We start from the raw sequence: 27491 nt of genomic DNA, 5'->3' as shown, positions 1-27491 counted from the left end.
CTTTTAAAACCCTGCCGCGCGGTTATGACGTCAGCGCTGCGCCAGCATGAAGCCGCTCGGCGCAGAGACTCGGGAATAAAGCAGCTTTTTCTGCAAATATCTTCACCAAAATCCAGACTTAAGTCGATGCAACGCCAAACACATATCTTGGGTAAGTCCCCGCTGCGTTTCTGAGATTTCTAACGCTCGGAGTGGCCGTAAAAGCAGAGAATCGCGAGGCGCGCGGTGATGGAGAGCGGTTAGCGGGTTAGCATTAGCCTAGCATACTTTAGCGGGTTGTTTTTAGCATTTGAGCGGTGCTGCTGCAGCGATGTTTTGTTTTATGGACTAGTTATTGTTACCAAATCCTCCACATGGGCGCTTTTGTGACTTTGTGTGACGTTAAAGTAAAAGGCTCGGGTTGTTTTGGTGTTAAAGATGGAGTTAGCCGGTTAGCATTAGCTTACATTCGCGTGTTTTTAGCATTTTTTCAGTCTGTCTGGGTTTTTGAGATCACAGCCTGAACACGGGGTGGACTTTGTCATGAAAGTTGAATAATGTTTATTGTAACGGCCGTTTATGATCCGAGGAGTAGCTGTGACTTCTCCAGTAACGGTTTTGTTTTTGTCATTTTGACTCTGCCACTTGATTTTTCTAAATGAGGGAGGAATTATATTGAAGACAGAGAGATTCTCTTTTTGAACATTTTTTGAACTGATATGTGTTTCAGTGACTGTCCAGCTTTATTTTCTTTGTATTATTGTTATATATTGTTTAAGTAAAGACGTGGAGCCCGAGGGCTTTGACGGCTGAGTCCTTGACTATTTAACATCTTAACCCCCACCTGAACCGAGCACATTTTCTCCTGTTTGGTTTTACCCAAATCTAGAAGCTTTAAAAAAAAAAAAAAAAAACTAGCAACAATAAAGCAACCAAAGAATGACAGTAAAGTGACGAAAATGTGACGAAAAAGCAATGAATAGAAATGTCAAAAAAGTGACTACAACAAGGAAAAAGTTCCTTTCAAATTTTTTATTCAGCCATGGCCTTATTACAGACACAATAATAACAACAGCAAAGTATTCAATGCTGAACAGGAGCATGAGGGAGACATTGTCTTATAAATTTCATGCCCCTTTTATCCCCCTCCAAAATCTGAGCTGTTTTTGATTTGTTTCAGCCTATATCAAGGTACAATAATTTTTTTAAAAAAAATTTCTTTACATCTAAATCAATGACTGTTTCAAATTTGTCAAACATTGGTTCTTATGTTTCGTTGTATTTTCCAAGTACATTTTTTTAATACATTTGATTGAATTGAGTGATTGTGTTACATGATTTTTGAACAATGTCCAAAGAATTCCATAAACTGATCCCTTTTACAAGAAACCCCTTTTGTTTTTGTGAAGTGTGTGAATATGGAACCCAGAAATGGCCCTTCCTTCTGTTGTTACTCTCTGTGATTAACATACATTTGTTTTGAATATGTATTGGCACCAACTTATTTTTCACTCTCCACATAATTTGTAGTATTTTAAATTTGACCAGTTCATTAAATTTCAAGGTCTGCAATTTTATAAACAATTTGTTTGTGTCTCGTGGACCTTTGAGAGTCACAATTCTTCTAGCTTTCTTCTGGAGTAAGAACAGCCTGTCTGTGTAACTGGTGCCTGCATTACCCCACACTTCAACACAGTCTGTTATATAAGGAACTATCAAGGCTGAGTATAAAAGCTGTATGTGTGTTTAACCTTATATAGGACACCAATATTTTTACTAACTTTACCTTTGATGTGGTCGATATGAGGCTTCTAGCTAAGTTTGCTGTCGAGGATAACCCCCAGTTTAGATGAATTTTGTAGGTCTGTAAGCTGTTAGATTTGGGTAAAGCTGGAGAAAATGCTCTTGGTTAAGAGGTTAAAACATTGGATCAAAAATCAGCCTCTGCTCATTGCCCCATAGTTAGTTTTTAAGACACTCCCACAGTTCTGGAGTTTTGTTTAATAACCTTGTTGCAAATTCAAATGGAGATCCAACGCTCGCTGTGCCTGAGTGGACACGTGTTTTATTCCGTGTTTGGATCGGAGTTCTTTTAACCCCTTAACTCTCACCTGAACCCAGCACATTTACTCCAGTTTGGCTTTAACCCAGTCCAAAAGCTTCTGGATAAAAGCTGTGAAAAAGCGACAAAACTGAGACGAAAACAATGATGGAAATGTGACAAAAAAGTGACGAAAAATTGATGAAAAAGTGGCAAAAATGTCACAAGAAATTGACAAAAATTGACGAAAAAATGACAAAAATGTGACCAAAAATGTGATGAAAATTTGACCAAAAAATGACAAAAATGTGACAAAAAATGACAAAAATATGACAAAAATGTGATAAAAATGTGACCAAAAAATGACCAAAATGTGACAAAAATTTGACCAAAAAATGACAAAAATATGACAAAAATGTGATAAAAAATGACAAAAAAATAACAAAAATGTGATCAAAAATTGATGAAAAAATGTGGCAAAAATGTGACAAAAAATGACAAAAAAGTTACAAAAATGAGTTGAATACCTAACAAAAAAATGATGGTTCAGGCGGGAGTTAAGAGGTTAATCCACACAACAGCGTCGCACATCACTGCAAAGGTTCTCCTGTGTTTCCCTGGAGCCAGTGTGAGTTCTTCACAGTCCCATCTGTAACGGGAGCAGTGTGGCGTGATCCTAATGGCTCGATGTTGGAGAAGAGGGCAGTTTGTGTGACGTGTGGAGCATTTGTACAGTCTTGTTAATGGGAACTTAATTCTGTTCTTTAGTTGGTTCTTGAGTAGAGGTTTATCATTGAGCTACTGTGGATCAATTACGTTTAAGTTTGTCTCGTTTTGTTATGAAGGCAGGAAAATGTCGAGTCTGAAACATGTGCAGGTTTCAGACTCAGTTTCTTTTACGTCGAGCCTCAGTCACAGAAACATGACGTATGATTCTCTTTCTGCTGATGTTTCGTCCGCAGCGCTACAGAATGTCAAAGATCAGGCGGAAGGTCACAGTTGAGAATTCGAAGACCATTTCAGACTCGAGCAGCGTCGCCCCCAGCTCCGCCCCGGCCCCGCCCACCTCCCGCCGCCCCAGCGTGTTCGAGCGGCTCGGGCCCAGCACCGCGGCCAATGCTGCCGAGGTACGTGCCAACGTTTGTTTTTATTTTCACATTTTTCCAAATTTCTTCCAAAGATTTCTCTAAATTTCAAGACTTTTTTCCCCTCAATATATCAGGGTGTCCGCGGGGTCTTAAAAAGTCTTAAAACGTCTAAAATTCAAGAATCCAAATTTAAGGCTTTAAAAAGTCTAAAGTTCGGCCTCTTTGGTCTTAAATCCAGGGTAAACTGGTCTTAAAAATTAACGCACAGTTTAGTTTAAAAAGTGACAGAAGCAGCGATGAGGAGCCGCCAGTGCCGCTCATGGTCCGAGAGGGCGAAGCGACGCTGACGCACAAACAACGTAAACTCAGCGATAGTCGAGGCAGAAGGACTCTCCTTCAGAGCTTTATCCTCCACAAACAAACCACTGAAGTCAGCAGAGTTTAGGATCCAGAACATGAGCGAGGTGTCGCTGATGGATCCGTAATGCTGCTGTCGGGGGAAAGATACGTCCAATATGAAACAACGTGGAGATAATCCTTCACTGTAAATATCCAACTCAAGGTCATGAACGGCATCATTCACAATAAAGTTTGTCCAAATGTTGGGAAACACAAAGCGAACGCTCCTCTGCTCAGGGACAGAAGGAAAGAGAAAGTCCTGTTACTTTAGAAACACGTTTCTCACTTTGTTCATCAAAACATCTGACAAACAAGTTTAGAAAACATCAAACCCAGACTAGATTCTGCCCTAATAATAATATCATTAAAATAATGATGATCATTAATGAGTTGTAAAGTTGACAGTGTTTTGTTCTTTGCAAACGAGTGGAAAAGCTGCTTTTATTTTTAGAAACAGTGAATGTTTTACCAGCTCAAGTATTACAAAGCATTTTAAATACACAAACTAAATATCTGTTGTTTTCTTTCAGTCAGTCGATAATTGTGAGTCATTATTCAATCTCAATATTCTTATTATGGGATAAGGTTATTTAAACTTGAATGGTTGTTAAAAAATGTGAAAAATGAAGTTCTTACATTTGTACATCCCACTGTGAAATCAGAAACAACCGTTTGACACTTGGATTTTTGTGACAGTGATTTTGTTTACAGTCCATTTATATATTGTTCAAAAACAGGTCTTTTTTTTAGATTTTGTGCTCTTAAAAAGGTCTTAAAAAGTCTTAAAAAGTCTTACATTTGACTTGTCCAACTCTGCAGATCCCCTGATATTTTCATTTAAAAAGAATAAAAATAAAAAATCCACATTCCTTGATATCGTCTCCAAACCTGATATTGTGAATCTGCGGTTCTTCCTAAGCGCAGTTTCGATACGATCTTGCAGACGATTTATCGGCCGCCTCTAACCTGTCGTCTCTTCTTCCAGAGTCAATGTAGAAATTGGTTGAAGACGGGAAACTGCAGTTACGGAAACACTTGTCGCTACACTCATGGCCCACAGCCGCGCGGGAAAGGATTCAGCTTCAGCCTGTGAGTGTCGCCGCTTTCACCTTCAACAATGAGCTTTTCACACCGCTCTCACGCTGTTTTCTGTGCGCAGGTCAGCAGAGAGGCCCACAGGAGATCTCCGCGAGAGGATGAAAAATAAGAGACAGGATGTGGATTCAGAGAACATAAAACGCGACGCAGACGAACCCACGACCGCCACGACCAGAGTCAGTGCTTTACTTCACACTTTGGAAACGTGTTACATTATCGATTTTTCCTTGACACAGAATCAATGACATCGTTCAACTATTTGTCAAACTATGAGCTCAAACTAATTCAGCTCCAGCTCTGACTGACATTTTGCACAATGAAGTTTCCCGTTGTGTCCAATTTTAGTTTTGAATATGAACATTTCCCTTCATTCGCCTATTTGAGTGAATGTTTATACATCTTACCAAATGATGTTCTGCTTTTAAGTCATTAAAATATACTATACTTTTACTATATTAGGCTTTGTTCTGGGGTAAAGTCTGTAACAATCAGAATTAGGGCTGTGCAATTAGTCAAAATTCGATTACGATTTCAATTATTACACTAGACATCACAAAACTAGCGGTTTGTGTGACGCGTCTGATCAGCTGAAACACCAGCACAAGCGTGACAGAACTGTAAATAACATCATACTAGTATTTTCATAAGGAGAACAGCTGTTCAGAAGCCTCGACGTCCTTTGCTCAGGCTCTGGTTTTGTTTAGTAGAAAAGTCTAAACTCTTCTTCAGGAGCAGATCAACGGAGCTCAAACAAACTCTCAAACTCTTATTATTTCAGGCCACTGAGATGATTGTTTCTGTTCCCTCCGTATTTCACGAGCTAAAGGCTCAGGCTTTGGTTTGACATAAAAACATTAGCGCCGTGTGATGATGTCATCAGGCCGTGCCGCTCTGTTGGACAGGTGTGAGGGCTGGCCAGCAGGGGGCAGGTGTGAGGGCTAGCCAGCAGGGGGCAGGTGTCCCTATAGAATTAGTTTTTATTGTCCAAAGAAAATGTAGTCCATAGTTGTTTTTTTAAAATAATAATAAAAATGAATACACAGAATAAATAAAAAACAAATAATCGTTTGAATAATCGTGATTTCAATTATTACTAAAATAATCGTGATTATTATTTTTTCTGTAATCGAGCAGCCCTAATCAGAATCGTTTTTATTGCCATGGTTTAAGAACAGGTTCACAAAATAGGGATTTTTCTCAGTGCAGACGTGCAACATAAAACATATAACACAGAATCTAGATAAAACTTTAACCTATAAGGCTACGAGGGCATGCATAAGATAGTAAATAAATAAGATGAATAATAAAAGGTAAAATATGGTAAGACGACAATAATTTACATATTCTAAGTAGGTTTGCAGGTGTATAAAGTACAAAACTGTCTTTAACCCCTTAACGCCTGAACTAATTTCCCATTATATAAAAAAATTTATTATCAGTGTTTTTGCTTTCAAGCTGATGCTAAATTAAGTGGAGATTGTAAATTTTTATGTCGCACATAGTATAGATATAGTTTTAGGTATGTTGCCAATCGGCAACAACAGGCATAAGTGCAATTTTGGGTATGTTGTAATTCGGCAACAACAGGCAAAAGTTGTAAATGTATGAAAATGACAAAATGTATTTATTCACAATTATTACAAATGTAAATGCACTGTAAGATACACTGAACACTTGTGTATTCAGGTTAGGATATTAGAACAGTAAACAGAGCTAACGCTTTTCACTAAATTCTTGCAAAGTGTTGATTTTGAGCAGCTGATGCCGTCCTGCAGCAGCAGCTCTGGTAACAGGAAGGGCATCAGGATGTTCAGTAACATCTTCATTACTGCTGTTCCTGTCATCAGTGCCTTCCCTGCTGCTGCTGCTTTCATCACCTGATGTAGGGAGGTGAAAAAAAAGCACTTTATAAATGTGCAGACAATTTATCTACAAAATATCTACAATTTTTATGACTAATTATCAGATTTTGCTCCCTTTCCTGAGGTTTTATAATACATTGTACATCAGATACCTCTATGTACCATTACTTATTTGCAAATTATATTATAATTGCACATTATTTTCGGACGTGGAACTCTTGTTTGTGGTCCAGTAGGTCCACCTTGTGGTCGCTTTGCAAACAACACCAACGGTTTCATTTTGTTCTGTGTAAAAAAAGGGCTAACTTTTTTTTTAATATCTTTGTATGTTATTGTTACAATGATTATAGAATTTCACTAAAATGGCATGTTCTAAAAAACGTTTTAGCACTGTAATAAATCTAAATACTACTAAAATGCGGTCACTGTGGCCACCAGATGGAGCTACTGCAGTTTTCCTTTATGGCCTGATGTTGCCGATTGGCAACGTACCTAAATCTTCAAATAACAAAAAAAAAATCCATCACACGAAGTTCATTCCAATCAATAATCTAAAGATGGAAACAAGGAGCTGCTGCATAATTTTATTTTAGCACAACTCAATTTACATTTGAAGATTTCATCAAAGTTGCTGCCTCGATTTGCAGAAATGCTATTTCCGCTAAATAGCTACCATGACCCGCTTGTGGTTCCTTCTCTGACCGGTCCTACGAGAAACTAGTGCTTGCAAAACGTTCCTAGGTACGGCATGGATGTGCGCAAACAGGAATCAAGGGAAAACGTGCGTTATTTTAGCCACAGTCTGGCAAGAAGAGGTATGTTGCCGATTTACGCCAATAGGCGTTAAGGGGTTAAACCCATGTGCTCAGACAGTTAGAAAAACACCCTCAAATGTCTGTACATGTGTCAAGTTTGTAGTGTCTAACTTTACTTCAGTCGTCAGTAATTAGTTTAAATATGGATTGTTGTTTGTTTTGTCAGAGAGACTCGTCCAGAGGCCGACACAGAGAGAAGGAGGACATTAAAATCACTAAAGAGAGAACTCCAGCGAGCGAAGAGGAGGCGCCCGAGTGGGAGACCGCCAGAGAAGGTGAGGAAACGCCTTTATATTTCTCTTTATGTTTTAAAGAATAGAGAAGATGGAGAGAACACTGTTGCCCTGATCCAATGTTTAAGAAATGAAATGTGCTCAGCTTTAAACCCTAACATCTGGGCATAAACTCCATGTGGATTCTTAAACGTGTTTGCTCCCCCAGACTCGGACATCGGAGACTACGATTACGAGCTGTCGTTGGAGATGAAGCGGCAGAAGATCCAGAGGGAGCTGATGAAGCTGGAGCAGGAGAACCAGGACAAACGAGACGACATCGTGATCAAGAAAGACGAGGCGCCGGGCAAGTCCAGGACCACCGTCGCCAAGGTAACGCTCGGAGCGCCGTCCCCGCCCCCCGGTGCCCCCGCCCCCGATAACAACGCTCCTCTCTCTGTCGCAGCAGGCGTCCCCCGAGCCCGTGAGCTCCAAAGACTCTCCGTCCAGGAAGTCCAGCGGCTCCCCCAAACACAAAGGGGGCGCCAAAACCCCCGGCTCCGGGAAGAAGGAGAAAAAGGCCGCGGCGGCGACTTCACCCGTCGCAGAGAGGTATTTAAACAGTCCAACATGGAGGCACTTTCCCAGATTCATTCACAAATACCGTTTGCAGGGTGTCCGCGGGGTCTTAAAAAGTCTAAAGTTCGGCCTCTTTGGTCTTAAATCCAGGGTAAACTGGTCCTAAAAATGAACGTTCAACGACCCAATTATTTGCGCACAATTTAGTTTAAAAATCGCCGAATAAAGTGACAGAAGCAGCGATGAGGAGCCGCCGGTGCCGCTCATGGTCCGAGAGGGCGAAGCGACCGTAATGCTGCTGTCGGGGGAAAGACACGTCCAATATGAAACAACGTGGAGATAATCCTCCACTGTAAATATCCAACTCAAGGTCATGAACGGCATCATCACAATAAAGTTTGTCCAAATGTTGGAAACACAAAGCGAACGCTCGTCTGCTCAGGGACAGAAGGAAAGAAAAAGTCCTGTTACTTTAGAAACACGTTTCTCACTTTGTTCATCAAAACATCTGACAAACAAGTATAGAAAACATCAAACCCAGACTAGATTCTGGCCTAATAATAATATCATTAACATAATGATGATCATTAATGAGTTGTAAAGTTGACAGTGTTTTGTTCTGTGCAAACGAGTGGAAAAGCTGCTTTTATTTTTAGAAACAGTGAATGTTTACCAGCTCAAGTATTACAAAGCATTTTAAAAACACAAACTAAATATCTGTTGTTTTCTGTCATTCAGGCGATAATTGTGAGAAATTATTCAATCTCAATATTCTTATTATGGGATAAGGTTGTTCAAACTTGAATGGTTCTTACATTTGTACATCCCACTGTGAAATCAGAAACAACAGTTTGACTCTTGGATTTTTGTGACAGTGATTTTCTTTACACTCCATTTATATATCGCGCCTTCAAAAACAGGTCTTATTTTAGAGATTTTGTGTCTTAAAAAGGTCTTAAAAAGTCTTAAACTTGACTCTGCAGATTGTGACCCTGTGTTTGGTATCCCTCATATTTGTGCCCGCACTCTCCAACTGCGGCGTCTGCCCTTAAACCTGAATGTTCTTTTGCAGGTCGTCTAAAGGCGGTAAGAAGAAGGGCCCCCGGACGCCCAGCCCCCCGCCCCCGGTGCCCCTGGACCTGCCCCTGGGCAAGAAGCACAAAACCAAACACAAGAACAAGGAGAAGGCGGAGGAGAAGCTGAAGGAGAAGGAGCGCGGCCGCGACCTGGACAAGCACAAGGACAAGAAGGACAAGCGCAGGTGAGGAGCTCCGCCCCCCTCGCCGTCTCTGACCGTCACCGCTTTCCTGGAGCCGCCATTACTGACTCGGCCTGGGCAGCATTACGCTTATTTAGATGCCGATACCTGAACAGAACAATGATGTGGAAGATCTGCACATTTAAAACATCATCTGCAATGTCAAGAAATGTGGGAAAATTAGGAATAATTTGGGGGAAGATAGGGGAAATTGTGGCAAAAATAAGGGGAAAAAAGGGGAAATATTGAGGAAAAATGGAAAGTAAATTAAAGGGGGAGGAATATTAATATTAGTAATAAAATGAGGAGACAATATTGAGGCAAAGTTAAGAAAAACTGGGGCAAACATTGGTTGTTTCAGCTCAAACAAATGATTCTTTTCCCCCAAGTCACTTTAATGCCCAGCTCTGTTACTGCCCGTTACTGCCTGTTACCGACCGTTACTGACGTCTGCTCTTCTTCAGGGAGCGCTCTGACAGCTCCCATAAGGCCAAGCGTGTGGTGACGTCAGAGGAGCGATCGGGCAGCGCCTCTCCGCCTCCGCCTCCGTCTAGGAAGAAGTCCAACTCTCCCAAAACGGCGAAAGGCGCGGCTCAGATGTCGCCTCCGCGCAGGTACTTCCCTTCAGCACTTTGTACTGTCTGCTCTGGGTTAAAGAGTCGGGCAGGTTTAACCCCTTAACTCCCACCTGAACCGAGCACATTTTCTCCAGTTTGGCTTTACCCCAATCCAAAAGCTTCTGGAAAATAGCGACAGAACTGAGACGAAAACAATGATGGAAATGTGACAAAAAAGTGAGAAAACATCGACAAAAAAGTGATGAAAAAATGATGAAAAAGTGGCAAAAATATGACAAAAATTTGATTAAAAAATGACCCAAAAAAATGGAAGAAAAAATTGATGAAAAAAAGAAAAAAAAAGAAATAAAATAAAAATTGAAGAAAAAAAAGAATTAAAAAAATGACAGAAATGTGACAAAAAAATTACAATAATTTGACAAAAAATTGATAAAAAATTGTCACAAAAATGTGACAAAAAAATGACCGACAATGTGACAAACAAATTACAAAAAAGTTACAAAAATGAGTTGAATACCCAACAAAAAAAATGATGGAAAAAAAATCTGATGACGTGAGGAAAAAGATCCTCTCGGGAGTTAAGAGGTTAAAGATCATATCGAAATATCTGTTTGGGAAAAAAGTTTTCATCGTAGTTATCAACACAAAGTTTCAGTATTTGTTGCCGCAGACTGAACCTCTTCACCTCCTCCGCTCAGGTCAGTGACTCCCCCTCACCACCAGAGGTCCTCGTCTCCTCGTCACCGCTCAGCTTCGTCGCGCTCCGGCTCGTCCGCCCACCGCCAGTCGGTGTCTCCGCGGCGCCGGCGCTCCTCGTCCCCCTCCAGGCGCTCCCGCTCCCCGCTCCTGCAGGACCCGTCTCCGCCTCCCGCCAGGCGCTCGGACCGAGGCGGAGGAGGAGGAGGAGGAGGAGGAGGAGGCAGCCCGGGCAGGAGGCACTCGCGAGGCCGAGAGCGGAGCCGCGACAGAGAGAGGAGCCGAGAGCGAGACCACAGCCCCGAGAGGAGACACGAGCGCCGCGACGGTAAGAACGACATCATCAGCCACACGCCGACATCACGTATGACCTCACGTATGACCTCACGTATGACCTCACCTATGACCTCACCTGTGACATCACTGACCAGCGCTGTAAGAAAAGGAAATCAAGTGGACTCTGTTTCGTCTTCCACAGAAAGTCGGTCCAAACGAGACAAAGACGGCGGCCGCGATGAGCGTCACTACGACAGCGAGATCTCCCGGGACGAGCGTGACGGGCGCGACCGCCGAGAGTCCAACCGGGAACGCGACACCCGGGAGAGTCAGCGGGAGCGGGACGCGGACCGGGACCGAGACCGGGACCGGGACCGGAAAGAGGAGCCGGCGGAGGAGCGAGGATACAGGCACCGAGGAGACGAGCGCGGAGACCGAGGAGAGAGGAACGGCCGCAACCGAGCCCGGAACGAGCCTCAGGAGAAAGGTGAGAGACTGTAGAGCCTCAGGAGAAAGGTGAGAGACTGTAGAGCCTCAGGAGAAAGGTGAGAGACTATGAGCCTCAGGAGAAAGGTGAGAGACTGTAGAGCCTCAGGAGAAAGGTGAGAGACTGTAGAGCCTCAGGAGAAAGGTGAGAGACTATAAACCCTCAGGAGAAAGGTGAGAGACTATAAACCCTCAGGAGAAAGGTGAGAGACTGTAGAGCCTCAGGAGAAAGGTGAGAGACTGTAGAGCCTCAGGAGAAAGGTGAGAGACTGTAGAGCCTCAGGAGAAAGGTGAGAGACTGTAGAGCCTCAGGAGAAAGGTGAGAGACTGTAGAGAGACTGTAGAGCCTCAGGAGAAAGGTGAGAGACTGTAGAGCCTCAGGAGAAAGGTGAGAGACTGTAGAGCCTCAGGAGAAAGGTGAGAGACTGTAGAGAGACTGTAGAGCCTCAGGAGAAAGGTGAGAGACTGTAGAGCCTCAGGAGAAAGGTGAGAGACTGTAGAGCCTCAGGAGAAAGGTGAGAGACTGTAGAGCCTCAGGAGAAAGGTGAGAGACTGTAGAGCCTCAGGAGAAAGGTGAGAGACTGTAGAGCCTCAGGAGAAAGGTGAGAGACTGTAGAGCCTCAGGAGAAAGGTGAGAGACTGTAGAGCCGCAGGAGAAAGGTGAGAGACTGTAGAGCCTCAGGAGAAAGGTGAGAGACTGTAGAGCCTCAGGAGAAAGGTGAGAGACTGTAGAGCCTCAGGAGAAAGGTGAGAGACTGTAGAGCCTCAGGAGAAAGGTGAGAGACTGTAGAGCCTCAGGAGAAAGGTGAGAGACTGTAGAGCCTCAGGAGAAAGGTGAGAGACTGTAGAGCCTCAGGAGAAAGGTGAGAGACTGTAGAGCCTCAGGAGAAAGGTGAGAGACTGTAGAGCCTCAGGAGAAAGGTGAGAGACTGTAGAGCCGCAGGAGAAAGGTGAGAGACTGTAGAGCCGCAGGAGAAAGGTGAGAGACTGTAGAGCCTCAGGAGAAAGGTGAGAGACTATGAGCCTCAGGAGAAAGGTGAGACTGTAGAGCCTCAGGAGAAAGGTGAGAGACTATGAGCCGCAGGAGAAAGGTGAGAGACTGTAGAGCCTCAGGAGAAAGGTGAGAGACTGTAGAGCCGCAGGAGAAAGGTGAGAGACTGTAGAGCCTCAGGAGAAAGGTGAGAGACTGTAGAGCCTCAGGAGAAAGGTGAGAGACTGTAGAGCCTCAGGAGAAAGGTGAGAGACTGTAGAGCCTCAGGAGAAAGGTGAGAGACTGTAGAGCCTCAGGAGAAAGGTGAGAGACTGTAGAGCCTCAGGAGAAAGGTGAGAGACTGTAGAGCCGCAGGAGAAAGGTGAGAGACTGTAGAGCTTTAGGAGAAAGGTGAGAGACTGTAGAGCCTCAGGAGAAAGGAAAGGTGAGAGACTGTAGAGCCTCAGGAGAAAGGTGAGAGACTGTAGAGCCTCAGGAGAAAGGTGAGAGACTGTAGAGCCACAGGAGAAAGGTGAGAGACTGTAGAGCCTCAGGAGAAAGGTGAGAGACTGTAGAGCCGCAGGAGAAAGGTGAGAGACTATGAGCTGCAGGAGAAAGGTGAGAGACTGTAGAGCCTCAGGAGAAAGGTGAGAGACTGTAGAGCCTCAGGAGAAAGGTGAGAGACTGTAGAGCCTCAGGAGAAAGGTGAGAGACTGTAGAGCCTCAGGAGAAAGGTGAGAGACTGTAGAGCCTCAGGAGAAAGGTGAGAGACTGTAGAGCCTCAGGAGAAAGGTGAGAGACTGTAGAGCCTCAGGAGAAAGGTGAGAGACTGTAGAGCCTCAGGAGAAAGGTGAGAGACTATGAGCCTCAGGAGAAAGGTGAGAGACTGTAGAGCCTCAGGAGAAAGGTGAGGGACTGTAGAGCCTCAGGAGAAAGGTGAGAGACTGTAGAGCCTCAGGAGAAAGGTGAGAGACTGTAGAGCCTCAGGAGAAAGGTGAGAGACTGTAGAGCCTCAGGAGAAAGGTGAGAGACTGCAGAGCCTCAGGAGAAAGGTGAGAGACTGTAGAGCCTCAGGAGAAAGGTGAGAGACTGTAGAGCCGCAGGAGAAAGGTGAGAGACTGTAGAGCCGCAGGAGAAAGGTGAGAGACTATGAGCCTCAGGAGAAAGGTGAGAGACTGTAGAGCCTCAGGAGAAAGGTGAGAGACTGTAGAGCCTCAGGAGAAAGGTGAGGGACTGTAGAGCCTCAGGAGAAAGGTGAGAGACTGTAGAGCTTCAGGAGAAAGGTGAGAGACTGTAGAGCCTCAGGAGAAAGGTGAGAGACTATGAGCCTCAGGAGAAAGGTGAGAGACTGTAGAGCCTCAGGAGAAAGGTGAGAGACTGTAGAGCCGCAGGAGAAAGGTGAGAGACTGTAGAGCCTCAGGAGAAAGGTGAGAGACTGTAGAGCCTCAGGAGAAAGGTGAGAGACTGTAGAGCCTCAGGAGAAAGGTGAGAGACTGTAGAGCCTCAGGAGAAAGGTGAGAGACTGTAGAGCCGCAGGAGAAAGGTGAGAGACTGTAGAGCCTCAGGAGAAAGGTGAGAGACTGTAGAGCCTCAGGAGAAAGGTGAGAGACTGTAGAGCCTCAGGAGAAAGGTGAGAGACTGTAGAGCCGCAGGAGAAAGGTGAGAGACTGTAGAGCTTCAGGAGAAAGGTGAGAGACTGTAGAGCCTCAGGAGAAAGGTGAGAGACTGTAGAGCCTCAGGAGAAAGGAAAGGTGAGAGACTGTAGAGCCGCAGGAGAAAGGTGAGAGACTATGAGCCGCAGGAGAAAGGTGAGAGACTATGAGCTTCAGGAGAAAAGTGAGAGACTGTAGAGCCTCAGGAGAAAGGAAAGGTGAGAGACTATGAGCCTCAGGAGAAAGGTGAGAGACTGTAGAGCCTCAGGAGAAAGGTGAGAGACTGTAGAGCCTCAGGAGAAAGGTGAGAGACTGTAGAGCCTCAGGAGAAAGGTGAGAGACTGTAGAGCCGCAGGAGAAAGGTGAGAGACTGTAGAGCCGCAGGAGAAAGGTGAGAGACTGTAGAGCTTCAGGAGAAAGGTGAGAGACTGTAGAGCCTCAGGAGAAAGGTGAGAGACTGTAGAGCCTCAGGAGAAAGGAAAGGTGAGAGACTGTAGAGCCGCAGGAGAAAGGTGAGAGACTATGAGCCGCAGGAGAAAGGTGAGAGACTATGAGCTTCAGGAGAAAAGTGAGAGACTGTAGAGCCTCAGGAGAAAGGAAAGGTGAGAGACTATGAGCCTCAGGAGAAAGGTGAGAGACTATGAGCTGCAAGAGAAAATGGGCACTCACGGCATGCCAGGCTGTTGTCTTTATCTCCGCTAACATCTGCTTCTGCCTGACTCGTTCTTCCTCCAGGCTCCAGTAGAAACTCCAGGAGTTCTCAGCTGGACAGCCATGAGAGCTGGGAGTCCCGGGGCCCGGACCGAAGCCTGGAGCGAGGGTCAGACCGGGACCGCTACGACTCGGACCGCCGAGACCAGAGGGCGGACCAGAGGGGAGACCAAAGTCGAGACCAAAGTCGAGACCAAAGTCGAGACCAAAGTCGAGACCAGAGAGTGGATCAGGGACGAGACCAAGGACGAGACCAGGGGCGAGACCAGAGGGCGGACCAGGGACGAGACTCCTCCTACGACCGCAGAGGGGGGCACCAGGAGCGAGAGCGCAGAGACCGAGGTGAGACCAGAACCAGCACACGATTCCTCTGAGGCTTCGTCAGCTACTCCTCAAACAGCTACTCCTTAAACAGCACGACTACACGAGGGCTTTTTCTTCAGGATATATAGTCTAACATAACAAACTTTTTTCTGGTTTCTTTTTCTCTAACATATCGCTGTTTGGAAGAGGTTTGCACATGTACAATATCGGCTTTAAAAATCGGGCAAAATATGGGGAAATTTGGGAACCTCTTACCACCCGCCTGAACCAAATGCATTCTGTCCTCTTTGGCTATTATATAGACCTGTGTAACAGCTCATTTGAAATGTATTTTTATTTTTTTCAATTTTTGTCACTTTTTTGTTTAATTTTTGTCACTTTTTTGTTTAATTTTTGTTACTTTTTGGTTGAGTTTTTGTCACTTTTTGGTTGAATTTTTGTCACTTTTTTGTTGCGTTTACATCCTTGTTTTCTTATTTTTTGTGGCTGTTTTGGTGCTTTTTTCCCAAGAAGTTTTTTGATTGGGGTAAAGCCAAACTGGAGAAAATGGAATCCGTTCAGGTGGGAGTTAAGAGGTTAAGGAAACATTGTGCAATAATGAGAGAAATTAAAGAAAAAATCGTGAACAAATGGGGGGAAAATTAGGAAATTAGGAAAAACAAAATGGGGGAAATAAGGGAAAAATATGAAAAAACGATTGGAAAAAATGTTGGAAAAAAAATAGATTTGGAAAAAAAATGGACGGGAGAAGTGAGGAAAAATATGGAGAAAAAAAAATGAGTAAAAAATTAAAACAAATTGTGGGGGGAAAATGTTGAAAGTGTACATTGAAACGTTTGCATGAATAAGCAGCTTGGTGTTTGTAAAAGACTCTTTGACTAAATGTTGGTCTCGTTTGATTCCAGACCAGAGAGCGTCTCCTCCAAACCGCCACCAGAGCCGCTCGGACGACAGCGAGAGGGAGCGGGACGACCGTCGGGGGGAGAGGGACGACCGGCGGGACAGGGAGAGGGAGAGGGAGCAGCGAGAGCAGAGGGAGCGAGACAAGGAGCGAGAGGCGGAGCGAGAGCGAGCCCGGGAGAGGGAGCAGCGAGAGAGGGAGAGAGAGCAGAGAGAGAGGGAGAGAGAGAGGGAGAGGGAGCGGGAGGAGAGGGAGAGAGAGAGGGAGAGGAGGGAGAGGGAACAGAGGGAGCAGCGGCAGAGGGAGTGGGACGATCGAGAGCGGAGGGAGAGGAGGGAGGAGGTGAGAGACGAGAGGGGGGAGAGGGGAGGAAGAGAGGAGAGGGGAGTCAGGGAGGAGAGGGGGGTGAGAGAGGAGAGGGGAGCGAGAGAGGAGAGAGGGGTGAGGGAGGAGAGGGCAGTACGAGAGGAGAGGGGAGTGCGCGACGACCGCAAGAACAGGTGAGGCCTGAGCTTCATCCAGTGCTTTCCCACAATGCTTCATTCACACATGTCCACGTCGCACGAAAGATAATCCAAATATGGTCATTTCCTTTGTAAGGTGTATTCAGACCAGAACAGTCCTTTGCTCCGCTTGTTTGTTCCGGATCAGAGGTCGAACTTTTTTTTCCGTTTGGTGCAGTTCGTGTTCAGACTGTACTTTTTGCCAGAGAACTATATTTTGTGAACACGTGTGACAATCGAGGCTCCCACTGGACAGCAAGGACCACAACAAATGAAATAAAAATGAAAATTTGACGCTTACTATAATAATAAAAGAAACGTGAGAGGCTAAACCACTCACCTTTAACCTCAGCTTCACCGGAGCAGCTGGAGGAAGAGGAGTTTTGTGTGCATGAAGGGTCGTCTGAGCTGTTTGTTTCCATTATGTCCACGGGACAAACTGTTGGTCTTGATCCACTTTTCTTTAATGCGTCTCGTACTTTCATTTAAGTTTGGCAAAGTTTTTTCCACTTTGACACCGCGGCTGTTCAGGAGACGCTCGAAGACGCTCGAAGCCTCTGCTTCATTTTCTCGTTAAACACGAACACATTTCTGTGTGTCTTTTCTCACAGTTGTGTTTGTGCATCTGCCCAAATATCCAGGAGGCTCCAGGTCTGTCCACGGATCATTGTTTGTAGCATCCATCCAGTATTAGCGTTAGCAGCCGCGAAGGGATAACTTTTCCCACGGTGCCTTGCTACGGTGGCTTGTTAAGCCCAAAAAGGCGCATGTTTCCCGCAGTTGTTTCGGATCAACAGTGGTTTATATTCACACCTGGAGCGAACTGGACCAGAGTTCGTTTGGAAGCCGGACCGAGACCACCTGAAAAAGTGGGTCTCGGTTCTTTGATCCGCACCAGGATTCGTTTGTTGTTTCACACCTGAATAAAAAATCCGGAGCAGCGTCAAAACAAACCCTGATCCGTTTAAAGTGGAGCAAACAGTGCAGGTCTGAACACACCCTAAGAGACAGCAGCGTCTAATGTATTCAGATTGATATAATTGAATTTTGATATTTACTTTATATGTAAAAATATGTATTGAATGTTCAAACGCTGCTTTGATAAAGAACACACAAACAAACCTTTTATTAAAAATCTAAACCAGATCCAAACACACACGTTTAAGCCTGGCTCTGAACATGAACGTCTCCCTCGCAGCCGTAAGAGACACCGCGGCGTGGACAGCAGCCCGAGCCCCCGCCCCTCGCCTAAACGAGCGCCCCGTGACCCCAGCCCCAACGACAGCGACGGCTACCGCAGCAGCGAGGAGAAAAGTGAGCGCCCCATTGGTCGAGGGAAGACCAAGCCCCTCCCACCCAGCCCCCAGTGCCCGCCTCCATCTGACAGTAGGGAAAAAACCACCACATTTACCTCTTTACCTCTTTACCTTTACCTCCCGTCCCTTTGCTTTGAACGCCTGGCCTTCAGGAAACGCATTTTCTGTATTTTATTTGCAATAAAAACGGGGCTCTTGGGGGCCCCCTGGTGGCCTCGGGGCCCTAAGCAGCTGCTTGGTCTGAGTATGGACCGGCCCTTAGTCCACCACCTTTACCTCTTTACCCCTTTCCCCCTTTACCTTTTCCTCTTTCTCTTTCTCTTTACCTGGTTTAAAATCAACACGATTCATCTTTCCTGATATGATCTAATCTTTTGATGCTTCACTCTGATCTAACGCAGTATTCTTACATTTATTTAATATAATGAAATGTATTAATATATATCTCCTGCAGGTGATAAGCACCGCCTCCTGAGTCAGGTGGTGCGGCCTCAGGACCCGCCCCTCCGCTCCCCGACCCGAGCCCCGCCCTTCGAGGACAAACCCCCGCACTGGAAAGAGGAGGAGCGCCGCGGAGTCGCCGACAAACGCGCCCGCCACGAAGAACCGGAAACACGCGTGAGAGCGAGCGAGCGGCGAGGAGAGCACGTGGTCGAAACGCCGCCGGAGAGGATCCGACCACGGGAGCAGCGCGAGGCCGGGTGGGTGACGGGCGCTGAGATTTAGTTAAACTGATGTAAAATGAGGAGTAGAGTCTGAATATAAATCTCTTAAAGGGGGGTATTCTGCAAAATTGACTTTTTCAAGCTTTCCATCATGTTATTATGTCACTCCCTCATTAAAAACATGGCTGAAGTGTTGCCTTGGCACATTCACGTATTTTTGAGTAATCTGTAAAAACTCTGATGGCGGCCATTTTAGGGATAGGTTTGCCTGAGTCCTCCTAGGAACGCCCCCACCTCCTGGAGACGCCTCCGAGCTTTCGTCACCAGCCGAGTAACCAACCACTGCTCCTCAGCAGAACCCCCTCCCCACTGATGCCACAGACAGCGTGTGGAGGGGGCGTGTCTAAAGGCTCAGAGGTTCTTAAAGAGACAGAGGCCTATTTCAAGACATTCACTACAGCCATTTTGAGAGAGACATTTTATACAAGGCAGTTATTCTAATTTACTGCATTTACAGACAACAGAAGGTTTGTCATCATTGTAGTGAGATATAGACTGGTGCTATGGGACTGGAAAAAGCAGAATGCCCCCTCTTTAAACCTGTCCCTCGTGTCTCCTCAGTAAATCTCCGCCGCCGCCGCCGAGCGTGGACGACAGCGGCTCGCACGACGAGTCCAAGAAGAAGGGGAAGGCACAGAAGAAGGCGCTGAAAAAGGGCCGCAAAGACGAGGACACGGCCGCCAAAACCGGAGCGGGTCTGAGCCAGGACTCGTCCAACTCGGACCAGCTGTCGCCGCGCAAAGGCGTGAAGAAGAAGACGCTGGAGCGCAAGAGGAAGAGGGGCGAGCGCGACTCGGACGCTTCGGACGACGACCTGCAGAGCAAACGGAAGAGGGGCCCGCGGACGCCGCCCGCCATGAGGCAGGAGCTCAAAGCCGCGTCGCCCGGACCCAAAATGGACAACTTCAGCGACTGGTCCGACGAGGAGGTCATCGACCGGCTGGAGACGCTCCCGGAGCGACGGCCGGGCGGAGGCCGGGCGGGGCGCGAGCGGGACAGAGGTAAAACATTATTATTATCACGCAGTACTGACGCATTCGCACTTTTCTACAGAGTCAGACTGTTTCTGTTTGACCACGGTGATAAATAATAGTGATAAATGTTTCCAGCGCTGGAGCGAGTGGTGAACCCTCCGCCGCTGCTGTCCCAGGAGCCGCCGATGCTGATCCCCAGTTTGGCGCCGCAGCCTCTGATGTCGCAGTCGCTGCTCCGCAAACTCCCAGGAGCCGACCTGCAGCCGGCGAGGAGTCTGGGAGGAGTCCAGGGGAGGGGGCGGGACAGGAGGCCGCGCTCCCCGTCCAACGAGACCCAAGGCCGGGAAGACCCACAGAGGAACCGGAGAGGCCGAGGCCCGCCCCCACCGCCACCGGGGAACCCCAGGGAGAGGCCGGACGCAGGAGGAGGAGGAGGAGGAGCCGAGAGGAAGTCCAGGATCGACCAGCTGCGGCGAGGAGAGCCCAGCCGCAGCACCTCCTCCGGTAAACACAATCAGCACTTAAACTCTGTCAGAGGAAAAAACAAACAAGATTTATCCAGGAAGTGACTGGTCTTTCTCACGCTTACTCATTCACAAATACTGACATGTTTGATATCTGAACTCGCGCTCGCTCCTCCTCAGATCGCCAGGACTCGCGCAGCCACAGCTCACGCCGCAGCTCCCCGGACTCCGAGCGCCAGGGCCGGTCCAGGTCCAGGGCCGGGTCGTACGACTCCCGCGAGAGAGGAGACCGGGACCGTGAGAGGGAGGGCTTCGACCGCAAAGACCCCAGAGCCCCGAGTCTGCAGAGCCAACCGCCACATCCTCACCTCCTGCAGCAGCCGCCTCCACAGGTACTACACCCTCTACATCCTCACCTCCACAGGTACTACAGCCTCCACAGGTACTACAGCCTCCACAGGTACTACAGCCTCCACAGGTACTACAGCCTCCACAGGTACTACACCCTCCACAGATACTACACCCTCCACAGGTACTACACTCTCCACATCCTCACCTCCACAGGTGTCATTAGAGGAGGACGATATAGAGCTCCACAGTCCCGCCTCCTCTCCGGTCCGGAAGTAAAACTCCCGTTGCTTTGAGACCGTATTGATTTGGAATAAAGTCTTTAACTCCGTAACTCCGTCCTCTCGGGCTGAATCCAGCTCTGTGGTTCTAAAGCGACCGCAAAGTCAGACGCAGGTGAAAAAAGCACGTCTGAGATCCATCTAGAGTACGAAAAAATACAGTTTAACTGCGAGCCTTCGTCCCAGAACTACATTACCCAGGATGCTCAGGAGTCCCATGATCTACTACGAGGCTTTTGATTGGTGGAGCTTCATGTATTTATTTATTGTAATGTAGAAAACATATTATAAACTATGTATTCAAACATAATGCAGGCAGATAGTTGAAGAAAAACGTCAGACGGATCAAAAAAATGTTCCCAACGATCCAATTAAACGAACCACCGATCATTTTGATTCCAATTAGCAGATTCAGATTGTTTAATAGTGAAATAATCTAGAACTTTTGTTCTGCAAAGAAACAGAAACTGGCCGTGTTTGCTGAAAACCTGGTTGCCTTGACCAGCGGGCGCGATGTTGCAATGGCTCTAGGGATACGGAGTTTCTATAGTCAGGAAGTGAATGATGTCACAGCCTTGTACCTTTGCCTTTTCTTCAACATGTCGTCTTATTTATGGATTGAAATGAAACATTTTATGGTCATGAATTGCTACACAGCTGCTTTTGTGGTGACGTTAAACTCTTAATATTTTAATTTTTGGAAAATCGACGGTCGTGGTCAGGGATTTTTTGCTTCCGGAGCAACAAGACCGCAAGGGGCAAGACTGTGGAGGTCTATAACAGGGCAATATAATATTACACAAAGTGAACACTAGTGGCCCCAAGAATGTCCCTGTGGCACTCCCATGGTGCACTCTCTCAGTTGGTCCTCTTCCTCTCCTGTGTTGCAGCAGCTGCAGCAGAGGGACTGGGAGCCCGAGCCGCGGGAGTGGAGCGGGGCCCGCGGGAGAGAACCTCTGCTGCACCGGCCGCCCCGAGACCGCCTGGACCTCCCGCCCCACAGGGGGGAGAGGGGGGAGAGAGACAGGGGGGACTTCGAGCCCCTGCTGCCCAGAGAAGCCTTCAGCCCAGAGCCAGACAAACCGGCCAACCACCAGAGCGTGGAGACCAGGGAGACGAGAGAGCTGAGGGAACCCAGAGAGACGAGGGAACCCAGAGAGCTGAGGGAACCCAGAGACACCAGGGAACCCAGGGAACCCAGAGAGCAAAGGGAGACGAGGGAGCAGAAGGCCGACAGTCTGGACGGTAAATACTCTGACTTCCGCTCACATAAACATCTGCCTGCAGGCGTTTATTTAAACCAGATCTGTCACAGCACAAGCTTCGTCTACAATAGAACTATTTATTTCATGTTGAGCCCTGGACGACCTCAACATTCAAAGGCAACATAAAACTGTATAAAAGATGAGACTTTATTGATCTCACAATTCGGGGATATAAGGATTACTTCATCAAAAATGGCTGTAGTTGTGAAAAGAACTGATAAAGTCGTCCCTGTGATGAATTGTGATGTCACTTTGCACATCTCCTCAAGATTAGAAACAACACGGTCCAGACGTACAGAAAGGATGATCTCACACCCCAGTGCTTCTGTTCTGCCTGTTCACGCCCCCTCAGGCTCTTTACTTTACACTTTCTGTGATTCCAGGAGAGGACGAGGGTAAAGAGGACGACGCCCAGTCAGTGACCTCGGGCGGCGAGGTCTACGAGCCAATCAGTGACGACGAGCTCGACGAGATCCTCAACGACAACCAGAAGAAAGAGGAGCAGACGGAGGAGGAGCGAGACAAAGGTGAGGAGGAGGAGAGAGGAGGAGCGAGACAAAGGTGAGGAGGAGGAGGAGGAGGAGCGAGACAAAGGTGAGGAGGAGCGAGACAAAGGTGAGGAGGAGGAGGAGGAGGAGGAGCGAGACAAAGGTGAGGAGGAGGAGCGAGACAAAGGTGAGGAGGAGGAGCGAGACAAAGGTGAGGAGAAGGAGGGAGACAAAGGTGAGGAGAAGGAGGGAGACAAAGGTGAGGAGGAGGAGCGAGACAAAGGTGAGGAGGAGAAGGAGGGAGACAAAGGTGAGGAGGAGCGAGACAAAGGTGAGGAGGAGGAGCGAGACAAAGGTGAGGAGGAGGAGCGAGACAAAGGTGAGGAGGAGGAGGAGCGAGACAAAGGTGAGGAGGAGGAGGAGGGAGACAAAGGTGAGGAGGAGGAGCGAGACAAAGGTGAGGAGGAGGAGCGAGACAAAGGTGAGGAGGAGGAGGAGGGAGACAAAGGTGAGGAGGAGGAGGAGGGAGACAAAGGTGAGGAGGAGGAGGAGCGAGACAAAGGTGAGGAGGAGGAGGAGGGAGACAAAGGTGAGGAGGAGGAGCGAGACAAAGGTGAGGAGGAGGAGCGAGACAAAGGTGAGGAGGAGGAGAGAGGAGGAGGAGCGAGACAAAGGTGAGGAGGAGGAGGAGGGAGACAAAGGTGAGGAGGAGGAGAGAGGAGGAGGAGGGAGACAAAGGTGAGGAGGAGGAGGAGCGAGATAAAGGTGAGAAATAGAGATGCACAATAATGGAAATGTAAAGCGATACAATGAGTCAATAATGAGTTTTGGGTTTGAGTCTCCGCCTTTCTAAAAGCTCAGGGTTTTTCCATCTGAGCAGCTCCATCTCTGTCAAAAACAATAGAATAATAATTTTACCACAAAAGTGGTGGAAGTCTGTCGTTTTATTTAAAACGCCTGTAAAAGTGCCAAAACAATCGTTCTGTTTCATAAAATAAACGTTTGTAACAATAAATAAATTCAGATTAAAAAAAACAGAAAAACACACATATCTGCAGCTGCAGCGCCTGACGTCACGCAGCGCGGAGGAAGTCGTGGCTTCTGTCCGAATCGCCAACAGAATCACTGACTATATAGTGACTATATAGTGACTATATAGTGACTATATAGTGACTATATAGTGCGGGCCTATGTAGTGAATGAGGGGTTAGGGGCGAGGGTGGACATTCGGACACAGCCAAACTCTCGGACGTTCCTCTGGTGACGCCATGTTGGATCTGTTTCTGAAACCGTCCTGTCTCCCTCAGGTCCTCTGGACGTGATCGACGTGGACTGGTCGTCTCTGATGCCCAAACAGAAGGCGGAGCCTCGGGCGGCGGGCGCGGCCCTGCTCCGCTTCACCCCGGGGGCGGTGCTGCTCAGGGCGGGCGTCTCCAAGCGCCTGGCCGGGCCTCAGCTCCTGGAGCAGGTCCGAGAGGTCTGCAGGAAAGAGCTGGAGCATCCCAAAGGTGAAGCAACAAATCGTTAAGAAGATCTGCACATTTATATCTTACGACATCTTATACTTTATCTCAAATGTCAACAAATGTGTTTTGGGGAAAGGTTCTGGTCAGACTATATTCCATAGTATTTGGATATTAAACTGTCATTAAAAAGCCTTAGCTCCGCCCTCCTGCTGTTCTAAACCCTCCATTCCCATTGGTTCCCGCAGACGCAGAGAAGCTGTTCGAACACGACCTGGGCGCGCTGAACCGAGCGGCTCACCGGCGCCGCGTGGAGAGGGCGGGGCTTCTCACTAACCTGGGCCCCTGCTGCAAAGCCCTGTGCGCTCGCAGAGACTTCAGCATCAGGAGGCAGCTGCTCAAGAACGACAAGGTCAGGGTTCATCTAGACCAACTTTATCACCACTCGCACGTCCGCAACTTCTTCTTCCTCTTGATTATATCCACTACAAGGTCATATTGAAATGGCTGTTTAAAAAAAGGTGCAAAAACTGGGGAGAAAAATTGTAAAAATCTGGTAAATAATGTGGAAAAAAGGGTTAGAAATTTAGAAAAAAGCGGCTTTAAAACATTTTGAGGAAAAGCACGTTTCCTCCCACTCTGTGTTTTTTCCTCTAACTCCTCTCTGTTCCCTCAGGGCCTGACCAAGCAGTACCTGTCCACTCCGGTGGTGGATAACGAACTCTTCCAGATGAGCGTGCGCCTGTTCAAAAGAGCCGTATCGGGCGCGGCCTCAGGAGCCGACAGACCCGCTGTGGAGCCGGGGTCGGAACTCGCCAAAACAGATCCCGCTCCAGCCCCGGTCCCGGTCTCGGTCTCCTGAACAAAGACCAGACCACGGTTTAAACTGTTCGACTGGAAGCGCTTTTTACTAAACTGTTCACGCGAGAAAAGGGGAGATTTACGGTTACGGCGACACGCTGCAGGTGAAACACTAATGACCAGTTTATTCCAAATCTTTGTTACTAACATGTCACAGAATAAAACCACACATTCTGAACATTATTTACATTTGGGTTTTGTCCATTTTTACTCCTAAAACGCCTTATTTTTAGATGAAAACTCACCTGCAGCGTCTGGCCTGACTTGTTCTTGTTTTATATTGTGCGTGTCTAAAGTATTTCGGACGAGCCGTGGATGTTTTCGACCCCATTGACTTAAAAACGAGGTGATTCCGACAGTAGAACTTCCCCCAGAGAGAAAACTCAGTCCCTGAAGACCTGGTGAGTTCACTCTTTAGACAGGATTCCAGAGCATGATTCAGACCACGTGAACTGACTTTGATTTGGCAGCGGTGTGATTTACAGAGACGTTTGAACGCACCGTGTTTTAGAGAAGCTTTTTAAACGTATGTCGCATCTGTTTTCTGTTTCTGTGCATTAAACGGTTGGTGTTGAAACTGGACTCGTGTCTTTCTTTTGTCTTAATGATGTATAAAAAACTAAGGACGGGACTTTACCAGTGAACGTCTCGCTGACTCTTGAACCTGCGGTGAGTCGGCCGCTGCGCTGTGGTGAAGGAATGTACAGAGCCAGAACAAAACATACACATGATTATTGCAATATATATATATATATATATATATATATATATATATATTAGCCAGGTGACTGAGCCCCGCCCATCAATTAGCATAACCATGTGTGCTTTTCTGTGCATGTTATTAATGTGTAAATAATACACATAATCACGTTTTTCTTTGTTTCAACAATAGATCTTACACAAGTGAGCGTGTCTTTCTTTTTTTTGTCACTTTTTCATTGTGTTTTTGTCACTTTTTTTGTTGCGTTTCATTCTCGTCACTATTTTTTATGCTCTTTATTCATCTTTTAAATTTGGGTGAAGCCAAACTTGAAAAAATGAAATAAAAAGAAATGTCCTTAGAGACGCCGCGCCGCCATCTTGGTCCGGCAGATGTTATAATGCAGCCAATGTAATGTAATGGAACTGATAAAACCCATCATAACAACACGTGCACGTGTGATCATAAAGATTAAGGATTGCTACTAGTCAGTTGGATGTTTCTGCAATATTCTAGCCACATAAAAAAAAAAAAAACATGTATACAGGCCAGGACCTGTAATTGACCCATACAAACAGCAGATGGCAGCCTTGACATCAACATGGCTTGCGTTATGAAAGGTAATGACTGTTCTTTGACTAAAACAGTCCCAAACTGCACAGAAATGTTTTCTCTGTGAGCCGTAAAGCTCCTGCTTCAAACCCCATAGTAACGCTAACGATGCTAATGATGCTAATGATGCTAACGAGGCTAACGAGGCTAACGAAAAGTGAAGGCAGCTACAGTACGGAGACGTGAGACATATTTCAGGGTATTTATAAACTGTTCTGTGGTTTCTTTACCATGTACATGTCATAAGATGATGTTTAATGTCCATTACATGTGTGTTTATGACTCAGACCCATGAAAAGCCCAAACTTGAACGTGACTTAGCATTAGCATGTAACTCGGACGACACTTTTAAACGCTAATTTGTATCTAGAATAAATTATACAAAGGTCAGTGCATTTATTAACGATTTCTAACGAGGCTTTGACCTCCTCTGAATGTGGTCGATGGGTCGACAACAGCTGAAAACATCTGAATCGTTCATAATTTGAGCTGTTTGGTGGCTAATGCTAACGGCTATAGGGAAAATACACTGAGGAGGCTAATGGAACCTGGAAAGTATACGGAGTAGCTTCTTTGCTAACTGTCCGCATGCGTAAGGATTGAATGACGCTTCTCCTTTTTATTTCTATGGCTAAGAAGCTCATTTATAATACTAATAATAATACAAAATAAATAAATAAATAAATAAATAAAAAAGAAGCTGATTTATGAACACGCGCCGGACCAAGATGGCGGCGTGCCGTCCGTTTGAGGCGGTTCTGTAGTCCTGTTGCTGGGTTGCAGGTGACATCACAGCATTCTTTTCGTTTTTGAGGAAATTTTTGAAAATATCCTCAAAGACAAAATGATTTTTCCTCTATATAATAGTATAGGCCTTTAGAACACTGTGATGTCACCTGCAACCCAGCAATTGTTTGAATGGGCTGTTGTTTGTTACCCATGTCATTACACATGTCATTACACATGTCATTACCAATGTTAGCCATGTCATTACCCATGTAATGCCATGTTTGAGCTAAACCTAAAGCTAAATAAACTAGAAGAGCTTCTACAACATGTTCTCGTCTGCAGTACGTTTAACTTAGATCAGGATTATTTCCCCAAATGTGAACATAAATGTGTGAAATTCAGCACAAAGTTAACATGGATTATTGACAGTACTAAGATGAGATAAAATAATCCTTTATGGACCATCCAGACCATTTGTGTTTATATCGGACTTTTGCCTCCATAGGCAGGTTATCGTCATCACAATCCGACAATTACTAAATACTAAATTAGTAAATAGATCCTCTCAAATCCAATGACGACCACTCAGTGCAGTGTTTTAACCTCTGCTTGTTTTCTGAGTGACACGTTGAGCCGTATTCACTTTGTTCTGTTTTTCATGTGGACCTGCAGCCGGTTTTAATCCCACTCTGTCCTAACGGTGAGTTGAAAGCTGAGGTTATTTGGGTTAAACAAAGATCAGACCTCATTTTTTGACCATTTCAGGCAGAAATGCAAGAATTTTGGGTTTACATTTTTCTTTTTCCTGCAGAAAGGATCCGATGGGAGGAGGAGGAG

General features: G+C 46.3%; 1 protein-coding gene across 1 annotated transcript; it reads left to right on the top strand.

Annotated features, from left to right (window-relative positions):
* The first annotated feature begins 19 nt into the window (after window positions 1-19).
* On the top strand, window positions 20-24618 carry zc3h13 (zinc finger CCCH-type containing 13). The gene is made up of 24 exons (XM_079581689.1): window positions 20-151; window positions 2983-3147; window positions 4493-4596; window positions 4667-4781; window positions 7449-7557; window positions 7724-7887; window positions 7961-8106; window positions 9146-9334; window positions 9796-9945; window positions 10608-10933; window positions 11084-11368; window positions 14725-15042; window positions 15930-16249; window positions 16292-16425; window positions 17627-17814; window positions 18199-18469; window positions 19031-19470; window positions 19579-19947; window positions 20088-20299; window positions 21427-21781; window positions 22185-22328; window positions 23597-23797; window positions 24001-24164; window positions 24429-24618. Exons 2-24 carry the CDS (start codon window positions 2992-2994, stop codon window positions 24612-24614), a joined length of 5046 nt encoding a protein of 1681 aa, XP_079437815.1. The 5' UTR covers window positions 20-151; window positions 2983-2991; the 3' UTR covers window positions 24615-24618.
* The last annotated feature ends 2873 nt before the right edge of the window (window positions 24619-27491 follow it).

Source organism: Gobius niger (genome assembly GCF_951799975.1).
Source record: "Gobius niger genome assembly, chromosome: 23".
Taxonomy (NCBI): Eukaryota; Metazoa; Chordata; class Actinopteri; order Gobiiformes; family Gobiidae; genus Gobius; species Gobius niger.
This window is presented reverse-complemented; position numbering and strand designations above follow the sequence as displayed.

What these genes read in the sequence shown, in the direction of transcription:
- zc3h13 (XM_079581689.1), top strand. Translation starts at nt 2,992, where the DNA reads ATGTCAAAGATCAGGCGGAAGGTCACAGTTGAGAATTCGAAGACCATT. An exon ending in CCACGACCGCCACGACCAGA is followed by an intron (nt 4,782 to 7,448) that starts GTCAGTGCTTTA and finishes TTGTTTTGTCAG; the next exon opens with AGAGACTCGTCCAGAGGCCG. An exon ending in AGCTGCTCAAGAACGACAAG is followed by an intron (nt 24,165 to 24,428) that starts GTCAGGGTTCAT and finishes CTGTTCCCTCAG; the next exon opens with GGCCTGACCAAGCAGTACCT.